The sequence below is a fragment of the Brassica napus genome, chromosome C6 (genome assembly GCF_020379485.1).
Source record: "Brassica napus cultivar Da-Ae chromosome C6, Da-Ae, whole genome shotgun sequence".
NCBI classification, from domain to species: domain Eukaryota; kingdom Viridiplantae; phylum Streptophyta; class Magnoliopsida; order Brassicales; family Brassicaceae; genus Brassica; species Brassica napus.
In genome coordinates this window covers 31,912,844-31,938,417 of record NC_063449.1, presented here as the reverse complement: position 1 = coordinate 31,938,417, position 25,574 = coordinate 31,912,844, and the positions used below count along the sequence as shown (strand labels likewise).

At 37.9% G+C, this 25,574-nt stretch overlaps 3 protein-coding genes and 1 long non-coding RNA gene across 5 annotated transcripts; 1 reads left to right on the top strand and 3 right to left on the bottom strand.

The window, feature by feature from the left end:
* Positions 1 to 524: 524 nt before the first annotated feature.
* On the top strand, positions 525 to 2,092 carry LOC106413758. Its single transcript, XM_013854503.3, has one exon. It carries the CDS (start codon positions 771 to 773, stop codon positions 1,815 to 1,817), a length of 1,047 nt encoding a protein of 348 aa, XP_013709957.2. The 5' UTR covers positions 525 to 770; the 3' UTR covers positions 1,818 to 2,092.
* Positions 2,093 to 3,320: 1,228 nt separating this feature from the next.
* On the bottom strand, positions 3,321 to 5,124 carry LOC106414182. 2 transcript variants are annotated; one of them, XR_001282799.3, is made up of 3 exons: positions 4,299 to 4,963; positions 3,898 to 4,164; positions 3,321 to 3,695 (listed from the first exon to the last, which is right to left on the bottom strand). It is a non-coding gene; the product is annotated as an uncharacterized LOC106414182 (long non-coding RNA). The 2 variants fall into 2 exon arrangements; XR_007325128.1 differs by having other exon boundaries at positions 3,898 to 5,124.
* A 305-nt stretch (positions 5,125 to 5,429) lies between these two features.
* LOC106414496 (inactive TPR repeat-containing thioredoxin TTL3-like) lies at positions 5,430 to 8,851 on the bottom strand. Its single transcript, XM_013855142.3, has 5 exons — positions 7,711 to 8,851; positions 7,122 to 7,317; positions 6,865 to 7,040; positions 6,425 to 6,758; positions 5,430 to 6,331 (listed from the first exon to the last, which is right to left on the bottom strand). Exons 1-5 carry the CDS (start codon positions 8,352 to 8,354, stop codon positions 6,143 to 6,145), a joined length of 1,539 nt encoding a protein of 512 aa, XP_013710596.1. The 5' UTR covers positions 8,355 to 8,851; the 3' UTR covers positions 5,430 to 6,142.
* A 3,263-nt stretch (positions 8,852 to 12,114) lies between these two features.
* On the bottom strand, positions 12,115 to 13,549 carry LOC106355681. Its single transcript, XM_013795585.1, has 2 exons — positions 12,832 to 13,549; positions 12,115 to 12,743 (listed from the first exon to the last, which is right to left on the bottom strand). Exons 1-2 carry the CDS (start codon positions 13,547 to 13,549, stop codon positions 12,115 to 12,117), a joined length of 1,347 nt encoding a protein of 448 aa, XP_013651039.1.
* Between the last annotated feature and the right edge of the window lie 12,025 nt (positions 13,550 to 25,574).

The following is a 25,574-nucleotide window of genomic DNA, read 5'->3' as shown; positions in this document are numbered from 1 at the left end:
ACTGGATAAAGAAACAAGCCTCGTGCCCTTCCAATCTTTTTCCTCTTTATACCATTGTCTTTCTTTTTTTCTATTCATATAATAATATGATGATTTTATATTGTATTAACAAAAGTAAAGCCCACATAACATTTCCAACTTTAGTTTATCGGAGCATTCGACTATAACCCATCATCACCCTTGTCACATTCACATGCCAATCTTTATTTTTGTCAAAATAATGATCACACTTGATACACTAAAGTCCTTAAATCCATCGTATATTTACAAACCCTATCAATCTAACATTGGCATAAATCTCAAAGTGAAATGATAAACAAATGAATGAAGAAAAATATGGTGACGACCATTGAATGCTGAAAGTGAACAGTTCAGTTCAAGAAGCTTCTTGTACATGATGGAATAAAGTTGTAATGAACCCTCTTCACTCCTTTGAAGTCTTTAACCCCATCACATCTTCTTGCCATATTTATCAACCAGTTTCACAGCATTTATTATTTTCACAATCAACATTTATAAAAAAAAATATTGATATTGCACCACCTATTTTCACTTTCTATAAAATAGGGTTTCAAATGAAAACAATGTTTTCCCATCAAAAGCAAAAAGCATGTAAGAGCTGTAAGCACAGGAATTTCAAAGCCTAGAAAGAAAAGTTTATAAAAAAGAACAAGAATTTTATAAAAACCAAACATAAAAAAGCTGAACCCTTCCACTTCCATTGTTGAGAGATCGATCAAAAAACCAAACCCCCAAGAAAAACAAAAGCTATGATCAAAGGAAGAGATGGAAACAGAGGACCTTCTTCTTCTTCTGGTTACTCTGCAGATCTGTTGGTTTGTTTCCCTCCAAGAACCCACTTAGCTCTTACTCCCAAGCCCATTTCTAGCCCATCTCGTCCCTCTGACTCCACCACCCGCCGCCCCCACCACCGTCGCCGGCACAGCAAACCCTCCGGCCGCGGAGGAGGAGGAGGACATGGGAGTCCTGTTTTGTGGGCTAAGCAAGCGAGTAGTAAGAATAGGGGCCGTGACGAGATAGACGAGCCCACTTCGCCTAAAGTCACCTGCGCCGGTCAGATCAAAGTCCGGCCGAGTAAATGCGGCGGGAAAGGAAAGAACTGGCGATCGGTGATGGAGGAGATCGAGAGGATACAGAGGAGTAAACCGCAGAGCAAGTTTTTTGGAGTGAAGAAAGATGTGATGGGTTTCTTGACTTGTCTGAGGAATATCAGATTCGATTTCAGGTGTTTTGGTGATTTCAGACACGCTGATGTCACTAGCGACGACGAAGAGGACGAAGATGATGATGAGGATGGAGAAGAAGAAGAAGAGGAGGAGGATCCGAAGAGTGGTTTCTCCAAATGGTTTATGGTGTTACAAGAGGAACAGAGTAACAAGGATGAAGACAACAACAACAACAAGTGCGTTCTTGAAAACTCAGACGCAGAACCGGCGGTTCCGCCGCCGAACGCGCTTTTGCTGATGAGGTGTAGATCGGCTCCGGCGAAGAGTTGGTTAGAAGAGAGAATGCAAGCGAAAACAGAGCAAAAAAACAGAGAGAGGCATCAAGAAGAGGAAACAGAGGAAGATAACAGAGAGAAACAACAAGAAGAGGAAACAGAGGATCAAGAGATGATGAGTATGAAGAAAGATGAGAAGGATTTGAGATCACTAGTGGAGGAAGAGAAGATGGACTTAGTGTTGATGAGATACGATACTGATTATTACAAACTCTCTTCAGACATTGCTAAGGAAACTTGGGTTGTCGGAGGAATTCAAGATCCTCTGTCTCGGAGTCGAAGTTGGAGAAGCTAAATATTTACCATATCTACTATCGTTACTCAACATTAATCATCGTATTTAAAAAATGTGGTTAAGTTTTTTTACTATTATCATTTTGATTACATATTAATTTTGATACTGTTTTATGGTTTCTTGGGTTGCAAGGACTCTCCCATGTCTTGTATCTCAAAAGGTTTGTTTTTTCTTTTCTTTCTTTGTTTCGTGTATCACGAGTATTGTGATGTAACACAAATATGTACATGATTTTTACTTTTACAAAATATGCTTAGTAATTTTATTTTGTGATATATCATATTATTTATTTGTGTTGATATGATATTGCTTGGTATTTGTTGTTTTGTCAATAAGTATTTTCTATAAAATTGTGAAACATGTAGGACATTTTATTATGAACGATTCCATGTTTAGATACGACATAAAATTACTTTGGATAGATTATGTGCATTACTACCATTACACATATGCATATATATATATTTGTCATTGTCATTGTATAGAAAATATATAACCTTGCAATATTATTTGTCTGGCAGAGGAGAAACATACTTACATTATTATCTTAGACTGTTAAGTTAATTTTAAAAAATTTATGATTGAGACGTACAGAGAGAAGCAAAATGTATTGATTGGTGATGCTCTAACCTGAATTGACATTTACACTAACTTATTTGGTATAGCATTATAAATAAAGATGCAAAATCTAATAGTATGTACAAAATAGACCGGAGGTAACAATTAAAAAAAAATCTTTGTATTTTTAGTACAAAAGATTTATTTTTTTCAAAAATTGTTATATAATTATTTTTATCTTAATTTTTCGGCCAAAGTCCTAATTCGAGATTAATAGCTTAGTTAAATAATTTGTTTTTCATGGAAAAAAAATTGAGATTAAAAATAAAATTTTCAATTTTGTTTTGAAAATAAAACATGATTTCATATTATCTAATATTTAGACGATTAATAATTTTATATTAATATGTAACTATATAATAAAATTTATTAATTATTGATCCATGGTTTAGCAACAGTCACTCGAATGATTTGGCGACCCTGAAAATAATATGGTTCAGTGTCCAAGTAGAGTTTAAAAATATTGACTGTATGGGTAATTTTTTTTTACTATTTTGTTTATTTTTAGAGTATTTTACTTTTTTTTAATAATTAATTCTTATATATATATTCTAATTTAAGCAATCTTTTGCATGATATGCTACAATGTTTGATTCTATCATTTCTAGGTTTGTTACTTGAGTAAGTTGTGTTGTTATGGCTCCTAAACGAATAACCATAACACTAAAGATCCATTCTAATATATTTAGAATCATTCAAAATATTATTTTATTGATGGATCATATAAACAACCAATTTTAAAAAACTTTTTCTTAGTTTAAAGGTGTTTATTGGTAACATATAAACAACCAACTTTTGATGTTCTTTTTGATTTTTAGCTTAATCTGAAAATCCAAGACTCTGTCAAAGATTTGTTGTTTTTATTTTGTGGTTATCCGGAGCTAGTTAATTAATTTAGAGTTCATGTTACACAGAGAATGAGGATCCCGTACAATCTGACTTGATCATAAACAAAGTGGTATATTTCCAATCTCCTCTAACTCTGGCGTATTTGCTATGAGAATAAGGAAAAAATAGTGTGCCTACAGGAGTGATAAACTACACTTCAATATGTCTGCGAGAGTTAAGAAGAACTTCAAAGTCATTTCTCTACATCATGGCAATCTGACTCTTGATATAATCTGCTGGAAAAAATATCTTGCCTAGCAGAAAAAAGATAAGCACAAAAGTTTGAAACTAAAAGTAAGAAAGCAACAAATGATTAAAAAAAATACAATGTTTTTCTTCGCCTCTCTGTCATTGACTGTGCGTTGTGAGTGCCTGAATCAATGAAAATTTTAAAAGATTGAAAAACGTATATGAGTCTGAGTTATGAAAGAATACAATGATGATGAGACCAAAAGTAGCTAAATAGAGGATGACTGATTGTATCATTGTGAAAACAAATTTGAAATTGCATGAAGATAAGAAATGAAATATATATATATATTTTTTTTTAATTTAGGTAAAGCATTTGATGTACCTCACTACAGATATGAAGATCTTCACGTTTATTTTTTTTATGACAGGATCTTCACGGTTTTGCAACACGAATAACTCTAGAACAATAAAAAGCATGAATAACTCGAAGGTCTACGTTTGAATTTGGCTGGTAGGATCTCCTTGCTATGAATTTGACTGGTGAAATTCTGAGAATTTTCTCTGAAAAATAATAAAAAGCGGAATCCTCTGCTTACTTTATCTATCAGCCCGGTCTTCACTGATTCATGGAAGTGGAAACTCCCAAACCCTAAAACAATCAATTATTGTCTCTAGCTCTCTATTGTAGATAAAGAATAGTTCTGTTCTAATCACAAAACGAATCTGGAGATATAAAAACTATAAGAATATGTAAAACAATTAACAAAGGTTTGGATCTCTTACCAGTTCGCCGAAGAAATCTCTAGTGATGATGAAAGAGACGTAGACGGACTGGACTTACGGAGGCAAAGGGTAAGGATGAATACCGCTTGTAGCTTCATTCATCACGGATGCCCCTGAAAAAAAGAAAGAGACTTTTAGGTTCGTGTCATCGTGTGTATCAAAGAATCGCTCAATGAAAAAAACAGCATAAGGAAGAGCTGTTCATATTTTGTGGTGACTCTTCTGCAGTTTTTTTTAATCGATTTATAAAGTGTTGAGGAAGGGAAGTCGAAGAGCACAATATATTACGTTATCGATTTTATTTTAAAGAGCCATACAGGCCCGTACCAAAGGAACAAAAAACAAAATATAAAGCCCACAGGAATGCCCCGTTTAAGATTTGGTCGAGAAAGCTTAAGTGACCTGTCAAATTGAAACTCTTTCATTGGTTGATTTAATTTGTTGATGTGGCATAGCTCAGAGGGCTTCATATTCCCCTTTTAGTATTGTAAGATTATTGCAAGTTTGCAATGTTTTATGAAAGTCAATTGGAATTTAACTTTGTCAATAGAATATTGGTTCAGGCTTACCAAATTAAACCGGATTTTCTTAAATTTGAATTTTTTTAAAAAAATTTAACTTTTGTAATGCGTTTGCACTCATATAACTTTGAAAAGTAATTTTAATAAAAGGTTCCATAGGTAATATATTTTTTTATGTATCATCGTGGATCAATGTTTTATTTTGGTATTGAACATAAGCAATATGTCATCTTTGTTTGATCGAATTGTTTTCTCTTTGAAGGTGTCTACTCCATCTCATCCTCATGAGACAACACTCGACCATCAAGTGATTATGCATTCTTTATTTCATCATGTGTAAATGTTTTTAATAAACCGTTCACAACATGGGAAGATAATCCTATCGAGAGTTTGTTATTTTAAAATTATGTAGACGCATTTTTAAAAATAAATAATGATTTTGTAAAACAGTAATTTAATGTACGTCCGACCAAAACATTAATGAATTGCATACTCTTGCAATTTTTCTAGTAACCAAAGAAGCATTAAATATTTGAGCTGAGAAGTGATATGGTGTTGACACATCAGCATTGATACAAATGTTACAACTTAAAAAATGATTGTCACAAGAAACAAACCTACGTATGAGTATTGTCAAATATGAAATATCTATAATGAAAGTCTATTTCATTCACCTTAATATCTTTCTTCATCTTGTGGTAAACTAGGATTAGTTTTACAATAAGATCTTAAGTAGTATTGAAAATAACTCTTATCGTAACAATACTAATTATAAAGAATATATTTGATCTTATCTATATGTTATTCTAGTGAATTTATTTGATGATCATAAGTTACTCTAGTAAATTTATTTGATTATCAAATATTACTGATTTATTTGATTATCATACTTTACCCTAGTGAATTTATTTGATTAGAGGGTTTGTCAATTTCTGATAAGTTTATTACACATGGTTGGTTTAACACATCAAGCTAGAACACACAAATGTTATCGTTTAATTCAGCTGTGCCCACAAACCCGTAAGACTTCGAAGGAATTGACATGAGATGCTGTTTCTAATCTGCACTTTTTTTTTTGAATGAAATTTCTAATCTGTACTCAGGCTTCAAGTATCAAAACTATTATACTGAGTTTGCGAAAAAGAGAAATTATCGGATGATTTCCGTTATGTGATGAGGCTTTATTTTATTTCTTTTTATACAAAATTTTGATAGCAAACACACAACATCCCCCTAAATTAAGAAATCGATCAAATCAAATAACTTGACTTTTTAGTAAAACAAAGCAAACAAGCAGACACAATCTATAGAATTCAACTTACTCTAAACCAAAACTCCCATCTCATTCACAACAACTAAACCCGATCCGAATCCTTTAAACCGGACATTTCCACCAATCTGTTTCCTTAACCGGACATTTGCCACAGCCAAGGCTCTTCTAGTGTCCTCATCTCCAGGTGTCTCCATCATCAAAAACTCATAATCTTGCATAGCTTGTTGCCATTTCCCCAACTGAGAGTAAATCAAATTAACATTCATTACAATCACACCAATTCCTAAATTCAGTAAACCGGTTCTTTAATTGACATTTAAAAATTAAAATACCTTCGCATAAGAATCAGCCCTGCGCCGTCTAGCCTTCCGGTACGATGGCTGGAGATTAAGAACTAATGTGCTATCTTCTATAGCTTTATCGTACAGACCAATCTTGAATCTTGATGCGGCTCTGTTACATAGCAAGAGGGCATTGGTGGGTTCTTGCTCGAGCCCTTCCGTGTAAACCACGCAAGCCGTTTCAAACTTGGACGCATTGAATAGTAAATTTCCGCTGAGTCTCGCCGCAGCAACCGCTCTAGCTTTTCTATCCACTGCGTTGACTTCTTCATTACTGGGATCCAGTCGAGCCGCTTGACTTGACGCCGTTACTGCATCTTCAAACCTGTCCATAAAAGAAAACAACATGAGTCTCGGTCTCACGTTTTAAAGTAATGAAACGTCGAGTTGTTTCTAAGAGAAATGATAAAAAACGGCAAGGTAGCACTGACCTTCCCGCTGCAATGTAGACCTGAGCTCCGACCATTAAGAGGTAAGAAGTGATGGGAAGACCAAACATCTTTATGTAAATATCGATATCAAAGTGTTTTGTTCCTTTCTGGTACACATCGTATGCTTCTTCTTGTCGCTGTAGATGCAATAGTGCCACGGTTTGGAGCGCATGGACCTTGAGATTGAGAATTGTGGCTCCTTGTTAGTACATAAAAATATTAGCTAGCTATGATATAAACAAGAAAGAAAAGCTAACCCTAGGAGAAGAATCTGCTCCATACGATATTACAGAGCGAGTTTCTTTCAACACAATATTCCATTCCTTTGATCTCCGAGCTTCATCACACCTCCTTAAGCATTTTATTACATCTTCAACTTGTTCTATATGTCTTGTCTCTGTGTATTTTCCAGCTTGGTTATAGTGACACAAAGCTTTTTCAGCCTCGCCCAATCTGGTTTAAAAAAACTCATGGTATAATTTGACATTTTTGTAATTCCAATTAATTAGCGTTATTACGAATGTGAAAAGAACAATGCAGAATAAATGGAATAAAGAAAACAATACAAATTTAAGATGGTTCACCAAATAAGTTACGTCCACATGCAAAGATAATTTCCTATTATTAGAGATCATTTCAGAATATGAGTATCGCACATCTAAAACGCTATCCTGACGGATTCGCGGGTTTAGATCCAATAAAAGTGACTAATTAAGCAAAATATTGCGGTCTATATATATAGTAGAGACTCTATACCGTTCGGATCACACTAGATTCAAGGCATATAAATACTTCGATGAACCAAGTAAGGAATAAACAAAAGAGAACAGAGCGAAGAAACTCTACCTGAGTTGGAGAGAAGCGAGTCTTTGATGAGCCCTCTCGTAATTAGGGTTTAACCTTAAAGCTTCTTCGCAAGCATCGTAAGCTTCTAAAAGACGACCAAGACTGATCAAAGCGGCCGATTTGTTAGACCAATACGTCGGCGTTTTAGGGTCAGCTAAGATAGCTCTCTCGTAAAACACAAGAGCTTCTCCAAACCGTCCACGACAATACTCTTCGTTTCCCATTCTCTTCAGATCCTCCGGACAAAGTCTGTAGTTTACCGTTTTGCCCTCCCACCGACCATTCGTCTGTGCCACGTCGGTAGAGTTAACGGCGGGCTGTGGTTTAACGATGATGTTTCCCATCACGCCGTTAGGTGAAAACGTCTTGCTCTCTGGTCTTGGTGAAGCCGACGACACCGATTTTCTGGCCGAATCTGATGACTTTCTTGGTTTACTTCGCGAAGAAGAATCTGTTGATTTTCTTGGAAGGGTTTTAGGGTTTGTAATGGTGGTTGACTTGGGAGGCAAGTAATCTGTTGTCTTGCGATCTTTCTCTGGTATAGAGGGTTTCCGCCTGCGAGGGCTCCAACTTTCGAAAATACAGCCAAGGAGACTCTCACAACCCAATCTTTGACTTGTAGAGATGTTTTTTGATTTCGCCATTTTGAGAACAGATGAAATTGAAAATCTTTCAAGAAAGATAAAGCTGTGTTAAGATGGTTGAGTGAGAGAAGTTCTATGAGTTGAAGGTGAAAGCTGTTTAATGTATGTATATACTGTAAGTCTAACCAGAGAGTTACTGTTGCGCTATTTACGAGAAACCAACTTTTATTGTCTGCCTTTTGCTTTTGTTTTATAAAATCCAAAGGTTAGGTTTTAGTTTGATTTAATGGGGTCGATTCTGTAAGACATTCGTTATTGACATGATGATAGGAATAATATATTTGACTGACCCCATCTTTGAATGTTTAATGTCTTAATTGATAAAGATGAAAGTTGCAATAGATTGTTCAAATCGTTTGCAATATGTTCGGGTATTTGAAAGTATTCATGATTCTATCTGTTTTTTTTTTGATAATCAGTTATTCGATATGATTCTATCTGTAGCCATCCGGATGTTCGATGTCCGAATATTTGAAATTTTATATTTTAATTTGGATAATCCGATTCGATCCATACAAATAAAATTAATTATAAAAAATTAAAATTAAAAAATATAAAATAAAATATTTTGTTAGAAAAATAAAATTTAATTACCTTTTAAAATTTTAATAACTAAAACTATAAAACTTACAAAAGATATAATAATTATATAATTCTTTAAAATATATGTATATACGTTTGTTATTTTCAGAATATAAGATTACATAAATTGTTTTATAATATTAAAGTATTATAAGAAAAAAATCTGAACTTCCCAAATATAACAGAAATGTAGATCTGAAACTTCTAGTATCCAAACAAAAAGCTAGATCTATAACCATGAATATATCGTATATATTTATAACGATGTTATTTTATGAAAATTTAAATGAATATTAGTATCACTAAATTTTGGCATAAACATTTAAATTTCATAATCTACTATTTTTGATATTTGTTACTAAATTGATTATTTCTGGCAACAATTTATCTTGCCAATATGTAGTTATTTAGCTACAAAACATCTACAAAATCCATCTCTTGTTATATAGCTATATTTTAGCTACAAAAACAAAAATATGGGTTTTGTCGCCATCTTTTGCCATTTTTGTAGCTGATAAATTTAGCTACGGAAATTCCATAACTATTTCAAAGAATTCTCATAGTGCATGCTCCGAATGTTTTTAAAAGATGAATGTTTGTGTACTTTACTCATATTAAAAAAAAAATAATTTTTTATGATAAATGTATAAGTTTTTATATTTATCAATTTTCATAATCTAAATATATATTTTTAAATAATTAATATTTTTAAAAAAATTACAAACTAATAAAATTGCATAACTTCGAACATGCATTTTTGAAATAATTTTTTATTTTAAATATCTATCTTTTAAGAAAAAAGTGTATATAATTAACAATAATGTTCTGTAAAATAGTATACTATTAAGTTTTTTTTTTTATACTAGTAAGTTACATTCTACAAAAATCTCAAACTGCATATATATTAATGTTATAGCAATGAAATTGCGGTGTGAACCGGGCCTCGTGGTCTGGTGGTAAAAGAACCTCGGCTGAGGTGCCCGCCATCACGACTTCGAACCCCAGCCACAGCGGATTTAACATCCCTTTCGTTGGGGCGCTGGACCCCCTACGGGGATAGTTGGGAATGTGGCTGCCCAGATAGCAGAATTATAAAAAAAAAAAAATTGCGGTCTGGTATGGTATGAAGTAGGATTTTTTTCTTTCTACCAAAATAATAAAAAGTTAAAAACCAAAGGATCAATGTTTAATGGTGCTTTACAGAAAGTAATTAACGAATAATTAAGTTTATCCTCCTAAACGCCAAAGCTTTCGCAATAATATAGTGGGTGCCTGATTTAAAAGACGATAATAATAAACTGTTTGCTCTATTATATTGTAGGGAAATCTGTTTTTTTAGACCAAAAAAATGGTAACTATGTCCCTTTAGACTAATTTATACTACTTTATGTTCTATTAGACTATTTTTTTTCAAAATGGCAGTAATGCCCTTAAAATTGTAATTTTTTTAAAAAGATATATATTGAGTTCGACAAGGAGGATCGATCGATCCCACTTTACAAGTTATAGTGGATCGATCGATCCCGATCATTATTCAGAACAAAAAAACGCGAAATATATACTGATCAACCTGGTCCATTTCACTCGATCGGCGAAGGTCGATTTACACAGATCGACCGATCTGTAAGAATATATCGATCGATCCCGTGCCGAGGAAGGAATCCCAAATCGATTTTTTTGGTTTTGTATGATTATATCCGGATTGATTCTCACTTGATTTGAACCGACCAAGCATGATTTCAACTCTTTAAACTCGATTTCTCTGGGATGAAACCAATAATTTCCCATTCACGAATAAAGGGAGACAAAATCAAATTCTCACCCAAGTTCATTAACCTAACTCACTCAATTTCACTCTGATTTGGACGATTATTTGGCCTAACCCATACGATTTCGTGAGCTTTTTACGAATCTATCACTCTTTAGTTCGTTCTGCAAAGGTATGAAACTCTATCTCCACTTCTTTTTAGAGTTTGAAAATAGAAAGGTAAAAGGTAAATTTTTTTAGTTAGTTAGGATGTTTAGGCTTCAATCATGTGTTAAGGTGATGATTAGAGAAGATTTTGTACACAATCATGGCTTAAATCATATTTTTGGGATAGATTTAGGAATTTTAGGTTTTGTTTTAAAAAAAAAAAATTAAAACACCATAAAATTGAAATTAATACAGTGAGAATGCTAATTCTTTGACATTGGTTATTGATAAAGTATTAAGAGACATTATTTAACTGAGCTGTGATATTTGTTATTAATAGATATATGTTGTATTGTTTTCAATTTTCAGGTATGGAGTTGGAGTTGCCTAATCGTTTATACGGTGAGGGATTGGAACCTCAGGTTAAGAAGATTAATAACAGCTGCCGACTAAAACTTCTCGAGTTGTTGAAAGAAAAAATGGAGCCAGAATTCAATGAAGTTATGAAAGATCCCATTTTTTCACAGATTATGGTTATCCAGAAGAATGATCTGAAGTTTTCGGCGAGGTTGGTACACTCTTTCTTGTGTAAGGAGTTCAATATACAGATCGATCGATCCACACGTAGTGAACATCACAGTTTGTTTAAGGGATTGATTGACTCAGATCTTCTAACCAAGTTAATACGGCATGAAAATTAAACAAAGTTGTCCCAAACTGAAACAAAGTTACTAAAATTCAAGCAAATATAATCAGAAAAACTGAAATAAAGTTGTCACAAACAGAAACAAAGTTACTAGAAATCAAGCAAATGAAGTTTGGAAAACTTTCACTAAATTGTGAAGAACACAGCAAACAAATCCACTATATTGGCATCTTGCAAGTTGCTCTATTATGACCACCAAGACCACATCTACTGCACTTACGAGACTGACCCCCCTGTGATCCTTGTGATGATCGGATTTTGTCTTCAACAGTTTCATATCTGCGTTTTCTATTTCTTCCAAGAGATCTTCTTGTCTCAGGCGGTAGCACTTCAGAATTTTCCAAAACTTGTGGGACAGACCAACCATCTTCAGGAACTGAAATGGGATTTATGCTTTCTTGATAAGCTTCTCTCCAAGCTCCCGTGGTATACAAAAAATCAGTCAATGTATATGGTTCTCTACCAACAAAGAAACCAGCTTTTATTGCGTGTCTACAAGGGATTTTCAAGGGGTCGTACTTCCCACAAGAACAAGTCCGTTTGTCCAAATCAACAAATCAGTCAATTGTATCACCTTTAACAAGCAGTTGGCTATCGGTTACAGGGTAAACTCTGAAAGTTTCCCCCTTTCCAATTTTTCTATCAATCTTTTCCTCCACATTTATGGTCAAACGGTGGGTGTGCTTTGAAATCGATTGCTTACGCTTAAAAAACCAGCGTGTCAGCATTTCTCTAATACTGTCCAACAAAGGAATTACGGGAAACTCTCTCGGCGAACGCAACACATAATTTATCGACTCTGCAGGATTGTTTGTCCTAATGTCATACCTGTATCCATGAAATTGACATCTAGCCCACTTTTTGACATCTGCTTCCATAAGATAATTTCCAATTGCTGGACTGATATTGCAAACATGAGCAAACGTCTTCTTGAAATCAACCACTCTATAAGCCTTTGAAGCCTTAGAAATCAACCCAGCTAATCCCTTCCCCTTGAAATACGATATCACATTATTCAACAAATGATGAATGCAAATACCATGTCTCGCTAGCGGATACACTTTCTCCAGTGCCTTCGCTATTGACACTTGTCTATCCGAAATAAAAGCCAAACCATTATCATCAGCAACAACAACTTTTAATTGTCTCATAAACCATTCCCAAGACTGTTCATTCTCAGAGTCTACTATCCCAAATACAATAGGATGTAAATTTGAATTTCCATCTATAGCAGTTGCAACCAGTTGCAACCAGTAGCACCCCTTTGAATTTACTCTTCAAGAATGTTCCATCGACAACAATGACACGCCTCATGACTGTGTTAAAGCCTCTGATCGATTGACCAAACGCTATAAACAGATATCGAAATCTACCATCGACGTCAGTCTTGTAAGAGGAATGTGTACCCAGATTGGCCTCTTGCAGCATGTGCAAGTATTTTGGTATTTTCCCATAACTTTCCTCAGGAATACCTCTAACAGCGTTGACTGCATATTCACGGGAATCCCATGCTAAAGAATCAGAGATCTCACATCCATAATCATTACGCATAATCTGAACAATATCTTTCGCTTTAGGCCCTTCCTTGATACCTTCATATTTATGCATTACCAGACTGCCTATCGTTTTCGCTGAAGCTGTCTTTCCGGCACTGGTTTTGTTTGAAGGTGCGCAGGAATGTACACCGACATACTTCTTAATAATAAAATATGTGGAGCCCTTCAAACACTCAGCTCGAGCACCCCAAAAGCACACCTTATCAGCGCATCTAATACACCAAACTGATTTATTGGAGTTGGAAACTGTGTAGTGAAAGTTATGCTTCATTGCACATAACTCAAACCTCGCTTTCAAAACTGTTTTGTTGAGGAAAAGATCTCCCGTCTTAACCAATTCCACCACCTGACTCTTTGCCAATTTTTCCCTGTTTTCTTTTTCAGAATTGATCTTGTCAGCATCATAATCATCTCCTTCAACCTCGTCTTGCTTCATCTTTCCTTTCTTCTTCTCGTTACGCTTGTCAGCATCATAATCATCTCCATCAACTTCACTTTGCTTCATCTTCCCTTTCCTCTTCTCGTTATGCTTAGCCCCCTTAACAATATTTGAAGCGGTCCCAATGTCACAAGGATTTCGCTCGTTCTCTTCACTAGTACTTGCATCAGTTAATGTCGATCTTATTTGGATTTCCTTGCTTTGCTTTATAGCTGACACACAATTGAGTTGACTGATGCTTCTTACAAAACCCTAGAAAATTTTGAACTTGCCTTGAGTTTCCAATGATCACTGGTGGACATTTTGATGAATTGATCAATCCAATAGGAAGGTAACTCAACTCCAAATCAGCATCTGTTTCTTCAAAACCAAAATCCTCTATAACGTTTTTCTGTAACTCTTCCAGAGAAGACTTCAATTCCAAAGCAAGTAACCTTCCCCCTTTCTTTTTATCAACATTAAAACTCCAACCTGAAGATACAACCAATTCCCAAACACCACATGAAGCATGACATGAATCATGGTAGAAATAATGTGAAAATTTTGTGAAAATTTTGTGAACAATCAATGGAATATAGAAGACGGCGAAGAAGGTTGCCAAGGTTTTTTTGTCGCTTTTTTTTGATCCTTTTTCGTTTTTTTTTTTAAATCGATTTTTTAAAAAAATATAAAAGTGAATATTCTCAAATATTTTGTTTCCATATTTTTAGGAACTGATTTCTTATCCGTAGAATACAACTAATATGTAGAAATCAGTTTCTACAGTTTTTTAGAATTATAGTAATGTTTAGAATTTGATTTCTACATGTTTTAGATTTATAGTAAATCTGTAGAAGTCGGTTTCTACATGTTTTAGAATTAGATTAATGTGTAGATTTTGATTTCTAAGAATTTTAGAATGGTAGGTTAAGCGCGGAATGTGTATTCTACATATTTGTAGAATACTCCTATTTACGTAGATCACGTATTCTAAACATTGTAGATTCAATGAAAAAAGTAAATTTCGTTTTCTACTTCGTAGAATGTCATTTCTACTTTTTTTAGAACATAATCTGAAATTTATAATTTTAACTTTTTTATAACTGGAAAATATACCATTAAGTTCATATAGGTATTTTAACAAATGTTACTATTTTTTCAAATTTTTTTTGTTTCTAAAACTATTTATTAAAATTATTTTCATAAATATTAAAGGGTATTATAGGAAAATATGACACAAAATATAGATTAGTCTAAAGGACATAGTTACTATTTTTTTGCTCTAAAAAACAGTTTTCCCTATATTGTATTACTGTACTATTTAGCCTCATTTTTTGTTTGTTTTAATAAAAACTCAGGGTGATTGGCGAACAAAATTTGCTGAAAATCCGTTAGAACATTTAAATATAATAAATGTGAGCTTCTTTTTCTTAATGACTTGTACGTGGTTAAGTTAGGAGTGCAAATTCATTTTCTATTAGCTGATATAAAAATATTACAACAACAGTTTTAATAAATTTTATTGTGTTTCTACACAATGTGTGGAAGAAGAGAGCATATTGTGCCGTTGTGTATGTTCGTGTGAGTCGGTGTCGGAGACCTCCTATCTTGTAGGCAGCTTTCTTTGTTGGTTGTACTTGTATTATGTTTAATTTGGCCTTTTTGTCAACATTAATTTGGTTTAAACGCTGTTTCTTCGTTTATGTCCTCCCACCAACACGTATACTTCCAACATATTTTCTTTAGATTTGACTAAAATTCATAAGCTAAGAGAGCTAAAGCAGATCGTTCAAAAAAGAGAGCCAAAGCAGAAATTGAGGCTTGTACATACATATTTAAATATCAGTGATATGTACTTTCAGAAATTAGTTGATGTATGTTGTCGGCAAATTAGTATGTTAAAACATATTTTTGTTTGTTTGCTCTTTAAAAGCATCTCCATCCAAAAAATCTAACAGAGATTATCTCAAAAATATATTGTTAAAGAAGTGAATAGTAGTAATCAAAGAGATTTTGATACAAGTTTTCATTGTATATATATATAATAACTGATGTTATTTTGTTTTGTGTTACCTAATAAAATACCACTAAAATAATACTTTTTGTTTTAGATATTCAATTTGAGGTTCTAACTTCTAACCATTGAGTTGCTCAAATAGGTGCTCCACATAAGTAGTTTAGATCTTCTTGTCTTTTCTAATGCATGGTTCAACAAAAAAAGAAGAAGCATGGAATGAATCTGTTTTTGCCTGCCGACAACTCAGACAACTCGTGCTACATAAGGAGAAAGCTACTTAAAGAAGAAGAAGAAGAAGAAGAATCTATGAACAAATAATAAACCCCAAAACAAACCAGGTAAATGCAAACTTTGACGAGTGACAGTGACGATTACAAACTTTGACGAGTCCATCGGGTATTCCAGAGACGACATGGGAACACCCCGGCATCCGAAGAAATGAGGTCAATCTCTCCTTCCCGTGGTGATCGTCAAAGATTGAGAACTGTAGTCAATACTCTAGGATTATATGGATCCGATCTAGCGGAACGCGCCGGGGATATAGGTCGAGCGAAGCTAGTTAGAAAACATTTGAATAGGGTGATTTTGTTTGAGTCGGGTTTGTAATCGAAACTATATTCCCGGTTTCGGGTTAATTTAATAATATTTAATTAAAAAAAACCACGCAAATAGATTCTCTTAAATCTCTCTCTATTCAAAACATTTCAACAGACATACCAAAAACTATTCAATAACTGTCGGCTTATATATCTATTCTATTTCCAAGATATTTTTCCTCTAAGAGCAAACATACTATATCGATTCTATGTGGATGTATACATATAGATCTTATGACTTGTCTAAACTTTGATTTAAAATTGCGGATGTGAATTTGTAATACATGATTACTAGTTTCACAAATAACTAAAAGGTGGTCAAATCTCTAGTACCACATGCTAAACTTTTAATACATGACAATGCTAAGATAGGATTTATGCATACAATCATATTTTGTGACATTTTTTGGAGAATTATAAATAGATGTGTTGAGCTATACAATCATATATTATTATTTTTTGAGTAATAGAATAGTCGTTTGTTGCAAAAAAAATAATTGTTTTTTTTTCCCAAAGAATACATTACTGGACTTAATTAGATAAGTTAATAGTCTGATTGAGTAACGATATGCACTATCAAATTGGTATGCATGGAGAAATCTGATATACATGTCATACTTTTTCTCTCACCCGAATGTATTGTAGATTGAATATTGTAGTATCGCTAGAGCCAGAAACAAAATGATCGAAAGATACCCAAAGGAAAATATATAATAAAGTGCTATATATAGTAAGTAAAGTCATTAGATAAACCTCTACTGTACTCAAAGTGCGTAAATGCTTTTATATGCAACCCCATGATGATCATAACACGTTTGATAAAGAATACATCTAGGATTTCTTATTCAGATAGTGTCTAAGAAAGGCATGTTGAAATAAAATAAAATAGGTGATATGATGATTGCGGTGATATAGCGTGTATATTTAATACATTTAAAATTCTTGAATGCATCATGCTTGTATATAATTTTCGTTGTATAATTTACATGTATATGGAGAAAGGGAATCAAACTCGTGAACGCTAGATGTTGATTCACATATAAAAAATGAACAAATGTTTGCATTACTAGTCTTGTATCTCCAGATCTTAGTCCATGCTAGCTTAATCTTTTTTTTTATCAACCGCTAGCTTAATCATTTATGAGAAATACAGATGTAAATGTGACACCCCGATTTACATAATAAAATGTTACGATAAGTAAATAGCTCTGATACCAAAATGTGACACCCGTCACTTTCGAAATAGTAAAAATAATTCGATAAGTACAAATATCTGAAATGTCCATATATAAATATTTGAAAGTCCACATCCACGCTTGAATTCCATAATATAAAATAAAATCTGAAACATAAAGTACGACATAAACCGAGAGTCCGAAATACGAAATAACATAAACGATAAAAGCCCAAAGGCCTAGAGGCCCGATAACGATAAAAGCGATAAAAAGATAGATGCCCAAAAGCCCAATAGTAGTAAAAGCCCAAAAGCACCGGTCCGGTATAATCACTTCTGCTCGTCGGTCTCACCTGAAAGGGGGAAAGAAGGAGGGGTGAGCGACAGGGGAATCGCCCAGTGAGGTATGGGATGCTAATCCGCAAACCACTGACTCAGTTCATAGCACTACTAAAATGTAGGCCTAGCTCTAGCATGAAACAAACACGGTGTCGATTACACCACACAAAACAATCAACATATGTCTAGAGGACTAGACATGCTACAACCAATGCGATGATATCATACCGCATTTCCTTCATAAGGATATATATCTATAAATATAATTCTACAAGCGTCGTAAGTACAGTAGTCCACTCTGTACCCTCCGCAAATCCACGGCCTAGTGCAGAAATCTCTGCACCCCGCAATCTCAAACAATGCAGCCTAGTACAAACGTCTTTGTACCCCGCTAAACACACGGCCTAGTACAGATATCTCCGTACCCCGCGATCTCTCAAACAAGGCGTAGCTAGCACAGACGTCATGTGCCCCCGCAATCACACGGCCTAGTACAAACGTCTCTGTACCCCGCAAATTCCGCGGCCTAGTGCAGATACCTATGCACCCCGCAATCTCAACACATGGACTAACATATATACATATATATAATTAACAATTTTTAGCAGCAATCATTTCAATCAACCGTTGAATCCTCTATTATCATATTTCCGGTTTAACAATCAATATCAATAACGAACAACCAAGACTCTCAAACAGACTCGATTCAAAGAGACGGATCCATGTTTCGAAACTAAACTTTCCATAATGGTAGTACTAAACTAGCTCGGGATTTAACGGAGTAGCCCTCACCTTAGCAATGAAGATAAGTGGTATATATGAACTCCAGCTGCTCAAATGGACTCCAAATCTGAAATCAGATCGAAATTTCGAGTCAGAACGCCTTTCGAACGGGTATTTACGGAAAAGTCAACCCGCTGGTCAAAGATCAATTATTTAATTAATTAATTAATTAATTAATTAATTAATTAATCCGGTTTTATCTTAATCGATTTCCAATTGATTTTAACCGACCGGTTTAACCTAACCGAATTGAAATCAATTTAAACCGGCTAACCGATCGGTTAACCGAGTCAACCGAGTTGACTCACTGAGTTGACTCGGCCGAGTTGACCGAGTCGCCGGTGAGTCACCGGTGTCGGTCACCGGCGGCGACGGCGGAGCTGCGGCGGCTTACCGGAAAGTTGGCCGGCGGCGACGGCGGAGCTGCGGCGGCGGACGGTGGTCCGGCGGCGGAGCTGCGGTGGCGACGATTTCCGGCGGCGGCGCGTGCGTTTCACGCGCGCGCGAAGGGCGGTTTTCTGGAGGCGCGTACGGCTTCGTCCGGGCTCCGTTTGAGGCGTGGTTGGTGTCTACGGCTTCGTATCGACGAGAGGAACACGATGATGGCCTTGGATGCACGAGATTCGCAATGGTTAAGAAGTTATGGTCGATTTACTAAAACGGCCGAAACTTAACTCAAAAACATGGCGGTTTTCAATTACCTTTGGTTGCGGATGATGGTGGTGACAAGCTGAACGTGATCACGGCACACGGTTGCTCCGGCGACGAGCTCAGGTGAGCTCTTCTCTCTCTCTCTCTCTCTCTCTCTCTCTCTTTCTCTCTCTCTCTTTCTCTCTCTCTCTCTCTCTCTCTCTCTTTAAAGAAGTTGGAGATGGTGGAGATAATGGAGATGGTGGAGATGGTGGGGATGGTGAAGATGGTGGGGATAGTGGAGATGGTGGGTCATTACAATTCTCCCCTACTTACAAGGAATTCGTCCCCGAATTCAATTCATAAGCTGTCATGCCCAATGTCAACCCGGAAAAGCTCCGGATAATCAATCCTCATCTGGGGCTCGGACTCCCAAGTCTCCTCCTGAATACCATCTCTCTCCCAACGAACTTTGACCAACATAGTCATCATACCATCATCTGCTCTCACTTGGCGATCCAATAGCTCTACTGGCTGACACGGCGCACGCAAATTCCTACCAAGGTCACTGGGCGGCTGCTGCAAAATGAGCTCCGGTTCTCTCACGACTTTCCTCAAAACAGAAACATGAAACACGTCATGGAAATCTGATAACTCTTCGGATAAATCCAATCGGTAAGCAACTGCTCCAATTCGCTCCAAAATGGGATATGGTCCCATATATCTCGGTTTAAGCTTCTTCAGCTTCCGAGTCTTAGATCCTCCCTGAAATGTCCTCATTTTCAGGTATACCAGGTCGCCAACCTGGAACTCCAAATCTTTACGCCGCTTATCTGCATAACTCTTCTGACGGTCATGGGCTTCCCTAAGCCGCATCTTAAGCATCTCAACCTGCTCAACTGTCTCTTGAACCATTGCAGGTTCTATCTCACGTCGCTCCCCCACTTCGGTCCAACAAAGCGGTGTGCGACAAGGCCTACCATAAAGAGCCTCATATGGTGCCATCTTAATGCTCGAGTGATAACTATTATTGTAGGCGAACTCTGTTAGGGGTAGGTACTTTGCCCAACTTCCTTCCCAATCCAAAACACAAGCTCTAAGCATATCCTCCAAAGTCTGAATCGTCCTCTCTGACTGACCGTCTGTCTGCGGGTGATAAGCCGTACTCATATGCACTTTCGTCCCAAGCGCCTTCTGGAAGGCTCTCCAAAATTGGGACGTAAACTTTGTATCTCGATCTGATACAATGCTGACAGGAACTCCATGCAATCTCACAATCTCGCTGATGTAAGTCTGTGCTAACTGATCAGCTCTGTCCGTCTTCTTAATAGCTAGAAAATGGGCTGACTTGGTAAGTCTATCCACGATTACCCAGATGGCATTCTTTCCACCTAAGGTGGTTGGCAACCCCGTCACAAAATCCATAGTTACCATGTCCCATTTCCACTCTGGCAGTGGCAGGTTCTGCAATAACCCGCTAGGCACCTGATGCTCGGCCTTGACCATCTGACACGTCTGACACTGCGATATAAATGAAGCAACATCCCTCTTCATACCAGGCCAATGATAATAACGCTTGAGATCCTTGTACATCTTGGTGTTTCCTGGATGAATAGAGAAACGCGAGTGGTGTGCCTGCTGCAAGATTTCCTTTTTTAACAACTCATCATTAGGCACACAAACCCGGTTCCGATACATGAACATCCCACTCGAAGCTGTATGATATCCAATACTCTCAATCTCGATCTGCTTACACAAAGCCTCATCAGCATCCTGAGTCTTACGCACTTTCCATAACAAATCTGCTTGCTCCACAGCCTCGAGGCCAACTGCCTCACCTTCCACGGTAGTGGCACACAATCTGAGACTAGCAAGTGTCCTAGTAAACTCTTGAACCTCCTTGGTTCCTGAAACATCGCTCCTGCGCCTGCTCAAGGCATCTGCTACCTGATTAGCTTTTCCCGGATGATAAGCAATATCCAGGTTGTAGTCTGCTAACAACTCGACCCACCTACGCTGCCTCAAATTCAAATCCGCCTGAGTGAAGATATATTTCAAACTCTTATGGTCCGTGAAGATCTTCACCTTCTCCCCATATAAATATGATCTCCAGATCTTCAGTGCAAATACAACTGCTGCTAACTCTAAATCATGCGTAGGATAGTTGACCTCGTGAGGCCTCAACTGACGTGATGCATATGCAATGACCTGACCTTCCTGCATCAATACACATCCTAAACCAGTGCCTGAAGCATCGGTGTAAACCTCATATGGTATCCCTGGCCTCGGGAGTACCAAAACGGGCGCATGGGTCAGCTGTCGCTTTAACTCAGTGAAACTCCTCGAGCAATCGTTTGACCAATCAAACTTGACGTCTTTGCCCGTCAGCTTTGTCATCGGCTTTGCAATGCTAGCAAAACTCTTGACGTACTTCCTGTAGTACCCTGCCAAACCGAGAAAACTGCGGATCTCCGTAGCATTCTTTGGCGTCGGCCACTCTGAAATGGCGGTAATCTTCTCCTGATCTACTGCAACTCCTACTTCTGAAATCACATGGCCCAAAAATCCAATCTTCCTCTGCCAAAAGCTACACTTACTCAGCTTGGCAAACAACTGGTGTTCCCGAAGCTTATCCAGCACAATCCTCAAATGCTCAGCATGCTCTTCTTTACTCCGAGAATAAACCAAAATGTCGTCGATGAAAACGATCACACACTTATCCAAGTGCTCCCGAAACACATCATTCATAAGCTTCATGAACGCTGCCGGTGCGTTCGTCAATCCAAATGGCATCACCACAAACTCATAATGCCCATAGCGTGTACGGAAGGCCGTCTTCCGCACATCTCCATCAGCTATCGCAATCTGGTGGTATCCCGATGCCAAGTCAATCTTAGAGAACCAAGAAGCTCCCTGCAACTGGTCCAACAACTCGTCAATACGCGGAAGCGGATACTTATTCTTGATGGTCACTTTGTTCAGACCTCTATAGTCGATACAAAGTCTGAAACTCCCATCTTTCTTTTTCACGAACAACACTGGTGCTCCCCACGGTGAAGTACTCGGCCTGATAAATCCCTTATCCGATAGCTCTTCCAACTGTTTCTTCAATTCCGCCATCTCAGCTGGTGCAAGGCGGTATGGGGCTCGTGAAACTGGTGTTGCTCCTGGCTCCACCTCGATCGCAAGAACGTCTGCTCTAGCTGGTGGCGGCCCTTTTAAAGCCTCAAAAACGTCTTCGTACTCGGAAACCACTGGAATGTCATGCAGCTCCTGCTGACCATCCTCCTTAACCATCGAAATGGTCGCCAAAAATCCTTCTGCTCCTCTCTCCAGTAGCTCATCTGCGCGCAACATGGAGACAATGGAAATTCCATGGTGCGTCAGAATCCCTTGGAATATGATCTTCCCTTCTACTCTGGGGATATGGACTCTCGCTCTCGGACAATCCAGTACTACTTGATGTCGTGACAACCAATCCATTCCAAGTATAACATCGTAGCAGCTCATCTCCAGCTCCGTCAAATCTCCGAGAAACTCAACTCCTCCAAGAATAACTGGTACATTGCGATGAATGCCGACTGCTCCCAACTTTTCCGTGCCGGCAGTCTGAATCTTCTTAGCCTTCGGTTCGAAGACACCCCGAAAAGGCCAAGACTGGGCTAAGCGTGGACTCACAAAACTATTAGAGGCTCCCGTGTCGAATAAAGTGTGAGCTGACTTTCCTCCAACCGAAACCGATCCTACACGAGATTTTGCTAACTACACATGACAACCACAAACCAAAATACTCAAACACAACAAGTATGAAAAAGTCACATACCCGCTATCGGTTCAACTCCTTGGGGATCTCCAACTGTAAAGACCCGTGGAGCGATGGCTGGACGCTTCGGTGGTGGTGGAAGCGCTGCATTGCCTCTCCTCGGACAATCTCTGTAGATGTGACCCGGCTGGTTGCAGCCGTAACAGTTCCTCGCTGCCACTGCTGGTGCTACTGCTGCTGCTGGCGCTGCAACCTGAGTACGTGGCGGCTTCCTACAATTCTTCGAGATATGCCCAACCAGACCACAGTTAAAGCACTGGAGACACTCTCCAAAATGCTGGCGACGACAACGCCCACAACGGGGTGCTACAGTCTGCTCCCAAGGCCTCTTCTGCGACCCCGAAGCCCCTCCTGCCTTAGGCTGAACTGCTTTGGAGAACTTCTGCTCCTCACCCATACATTTCTCCTGCACAGCCGCCTTCTCTACCAGATCCTCCAAACTGGTGTAGGTAACCACACTGCACCTACCACGAAGCTCTACTCGCATCCCATCTAAGAACCTCCTGATCAGATCCTCTTCATCTATGTTGTTACCCACAAATCTGCGGAGCTGGTTAAACTCCCGCTCATACTCCCTGACAGACTTTGCACCCTGCCTCAAATGCTCGAAATCATTCTTCTTCTCATGCAAAGCTTCCCTCGGAAAATACTTCTTGTTGAACGCGTAAAGAAAATCATCATATGTCAGCTCGCCACGGTGCATCAATCTCACTCCATCCCACCAGATTGATGCATCTCCGCGCAAATACAACTCAGCGATGTTTAGCTTGAGCCTTGGTGGGCACGAGATGGTCTTCAAACACTTATCCAAATTGTGCTTCCAATCGTGAGCAACTGTAGGTTCCGTCGTTCCAGTGAAATGCTCCAAACTCACATACTTCATCTGTCCCAACACCCTGATAAATGTCTCATCAACCTCGGGCACCTGAACTGGGAATGCAGGTGGCGGTGGTGGAACCTGAAAAACTCCTGGAACCGGCTGAACAGGAACCTGAGGGTACTGCTGGACTGGAGCCGGCTGATGTGGAACCTGATGATAATGCTGAACCTGAACTGGTGGAGCCTGCTGCATGCGAATCTGCGGACCCTGCTGTACTGCAGCCATCTGTCTGGCAACCTCCTGAGCAGCTATTCGGGCAGCCTCCTGGGCAGCTTGCTGGACTGTCTCCTGTGCAGCCTGCCTAGCCGCATCCTGAACCATCTGTCTCAAAGCATCCTGATCAATAGGCGGAGCCGCCTGCTGCGGAACTGCGGGCTGGACATGCTCATCCTCAGCCTCTCTAGCAACTCTGGGAGTCTGAGTACGAACAACTCTCTTCCTGGGCGCCATCTGAAGGAAAAGCGAAAAAGTTAACTTATGCCGATCTGTGGTTACCAACATTTAAGAAGGAGTGATACCGAACGGAAAGGTGCTATTTATTTTTATTTTCAAAGTTCCCAAATCCCCGAAAATATTTTGAAATCGTCTAAAATCGTTTAAACCGAATAAACCAAGGTCTCCAAAATCGCCATCCCGGGTCGGAGCCGGGACGGAACCCGCTCTGATACCAAAATGTGACACCCCGATTTACATAATAAAATGTTACGATAAGTAAATAGCTCTGATACCAAAATGTGACACCCGTCACTTTCGAAATAGTAAAAATAATTCGATAAGTACAAATATCTGAAATGTCCATATATAAATATTTGAAAGTCCACATCCACGCTTGAATTCCATAATATAAAATAAAATCTGAAACATAAAGTACGACATAAACCGAGAGTCCGAAATACGAAATAACATAAACGATAAAAGCCCAAAGGCCTAGAGGCCCGATAACGATAAAAGCGATAAAAAGATAGATGCCCAAAAGCCCAATAGTAGTAAAAGCCCAAAAGCACCGGTCCGGTATAATCACTTCTGCTCGTCGGTCTCACCTGAAAGGGGGAAAGAAGGAGGGGTGAGCGACAGGGGAATCGCCCAGTGAGGTATGGGATGCTAATCCGCAAACCACTGACTCAGTTCATAGCACTACTAAAATGTAGGCCTAGCTCTAGCATGAAACAAACACGGTGTCGATTACACCACACAAAACAATCAACATATGTCTAGAGGACTAGACATGCTACAACCAATGCGATGATATCATACCGCATTTCCTTCATAAGGATATATATCTATAAATATAATTCTACAAGCGTCGTAAGTACAGTAGTCCACTCTGTACCCTCCGCAAATCCACGGCCTAGTGCAGAAATCTCTGCACCCCGCAATCTCAAACAATGCAGCCTAGTACAAACGTCTTTGTACCCCGCTAAACACACGGCCTAGTACAGATATCTCCGTACCCCGCGATCTCTCAAACAAGGCGTAGCTAGCACAGACGTCATGTGCCCCCGCAATCACACGGCCTAGTACAAACGTCTCTGTACCCCGCAAATTCCGCGGCCTAGTGCAGATACCTATGCACCCCGCAATCTCAACACATGGACTAACATATATACATATATATAATTAACAATTTTTAGCAGCAATCATTTCAATCAACCGTTGAATCCTCTATTATCATATTTCCGGTTTAACAATCAATATCAATAACGAACAACCAAGACTCTCAAACAGACTCGATTCAAAGAGACGGATCCATGTTTCGAAACTAAACTTTCCATAATGGTAGTACTAAACTAGCTCGGGATTT

Excerpts from the sequence above, each read along its gene's own strand:
- LOC106413758 (XM_013854503.3), top strand. The coding sequence starts at position 771 with ATGATCAAAGGAAGAGATGGAAACAGAGGACCTTCTTCTTCTTCTGGT.
- LOC106355681 (XM_013795585.1), bottom strand. The coding sequence starts at position 13,549 with ATGAAGCAAGACGAGGTTGAAGGAGATGATTATGATGCTGACAAGATC. Across the intron at positions 12,744-12,831 it reads CGATGGAACATTCTTGAAGA|TAGACTCTGAGAATGAACAG; the intron begins GTAAATTCAAAG and ends TATTTGGGATAG.
- LOC106414496 (XM_013855142.3), bottom strand. The coding sequence starts at position 8,354 with ATGGCGAAATCAAAAAACATCTCTACAAGTCAAAGATTGGGTTGTGAG. Across the intron at positions 7,318-7,710 it reads CTCGCTTCTCTCCAACTCAG|ATTGGGCGAGGCTGAAAAAG; the intron begins GTAGAGTTTCTT and ends TTTTTAAACCAG. Across the intron at positions 6,332-6,424 it reads GGGCTGATTCTTATGCGAAG|TTGGGGAAATGGCAACAAGC; the intron begins GTATTTTAATTT and ends ATTTACTCTCAG.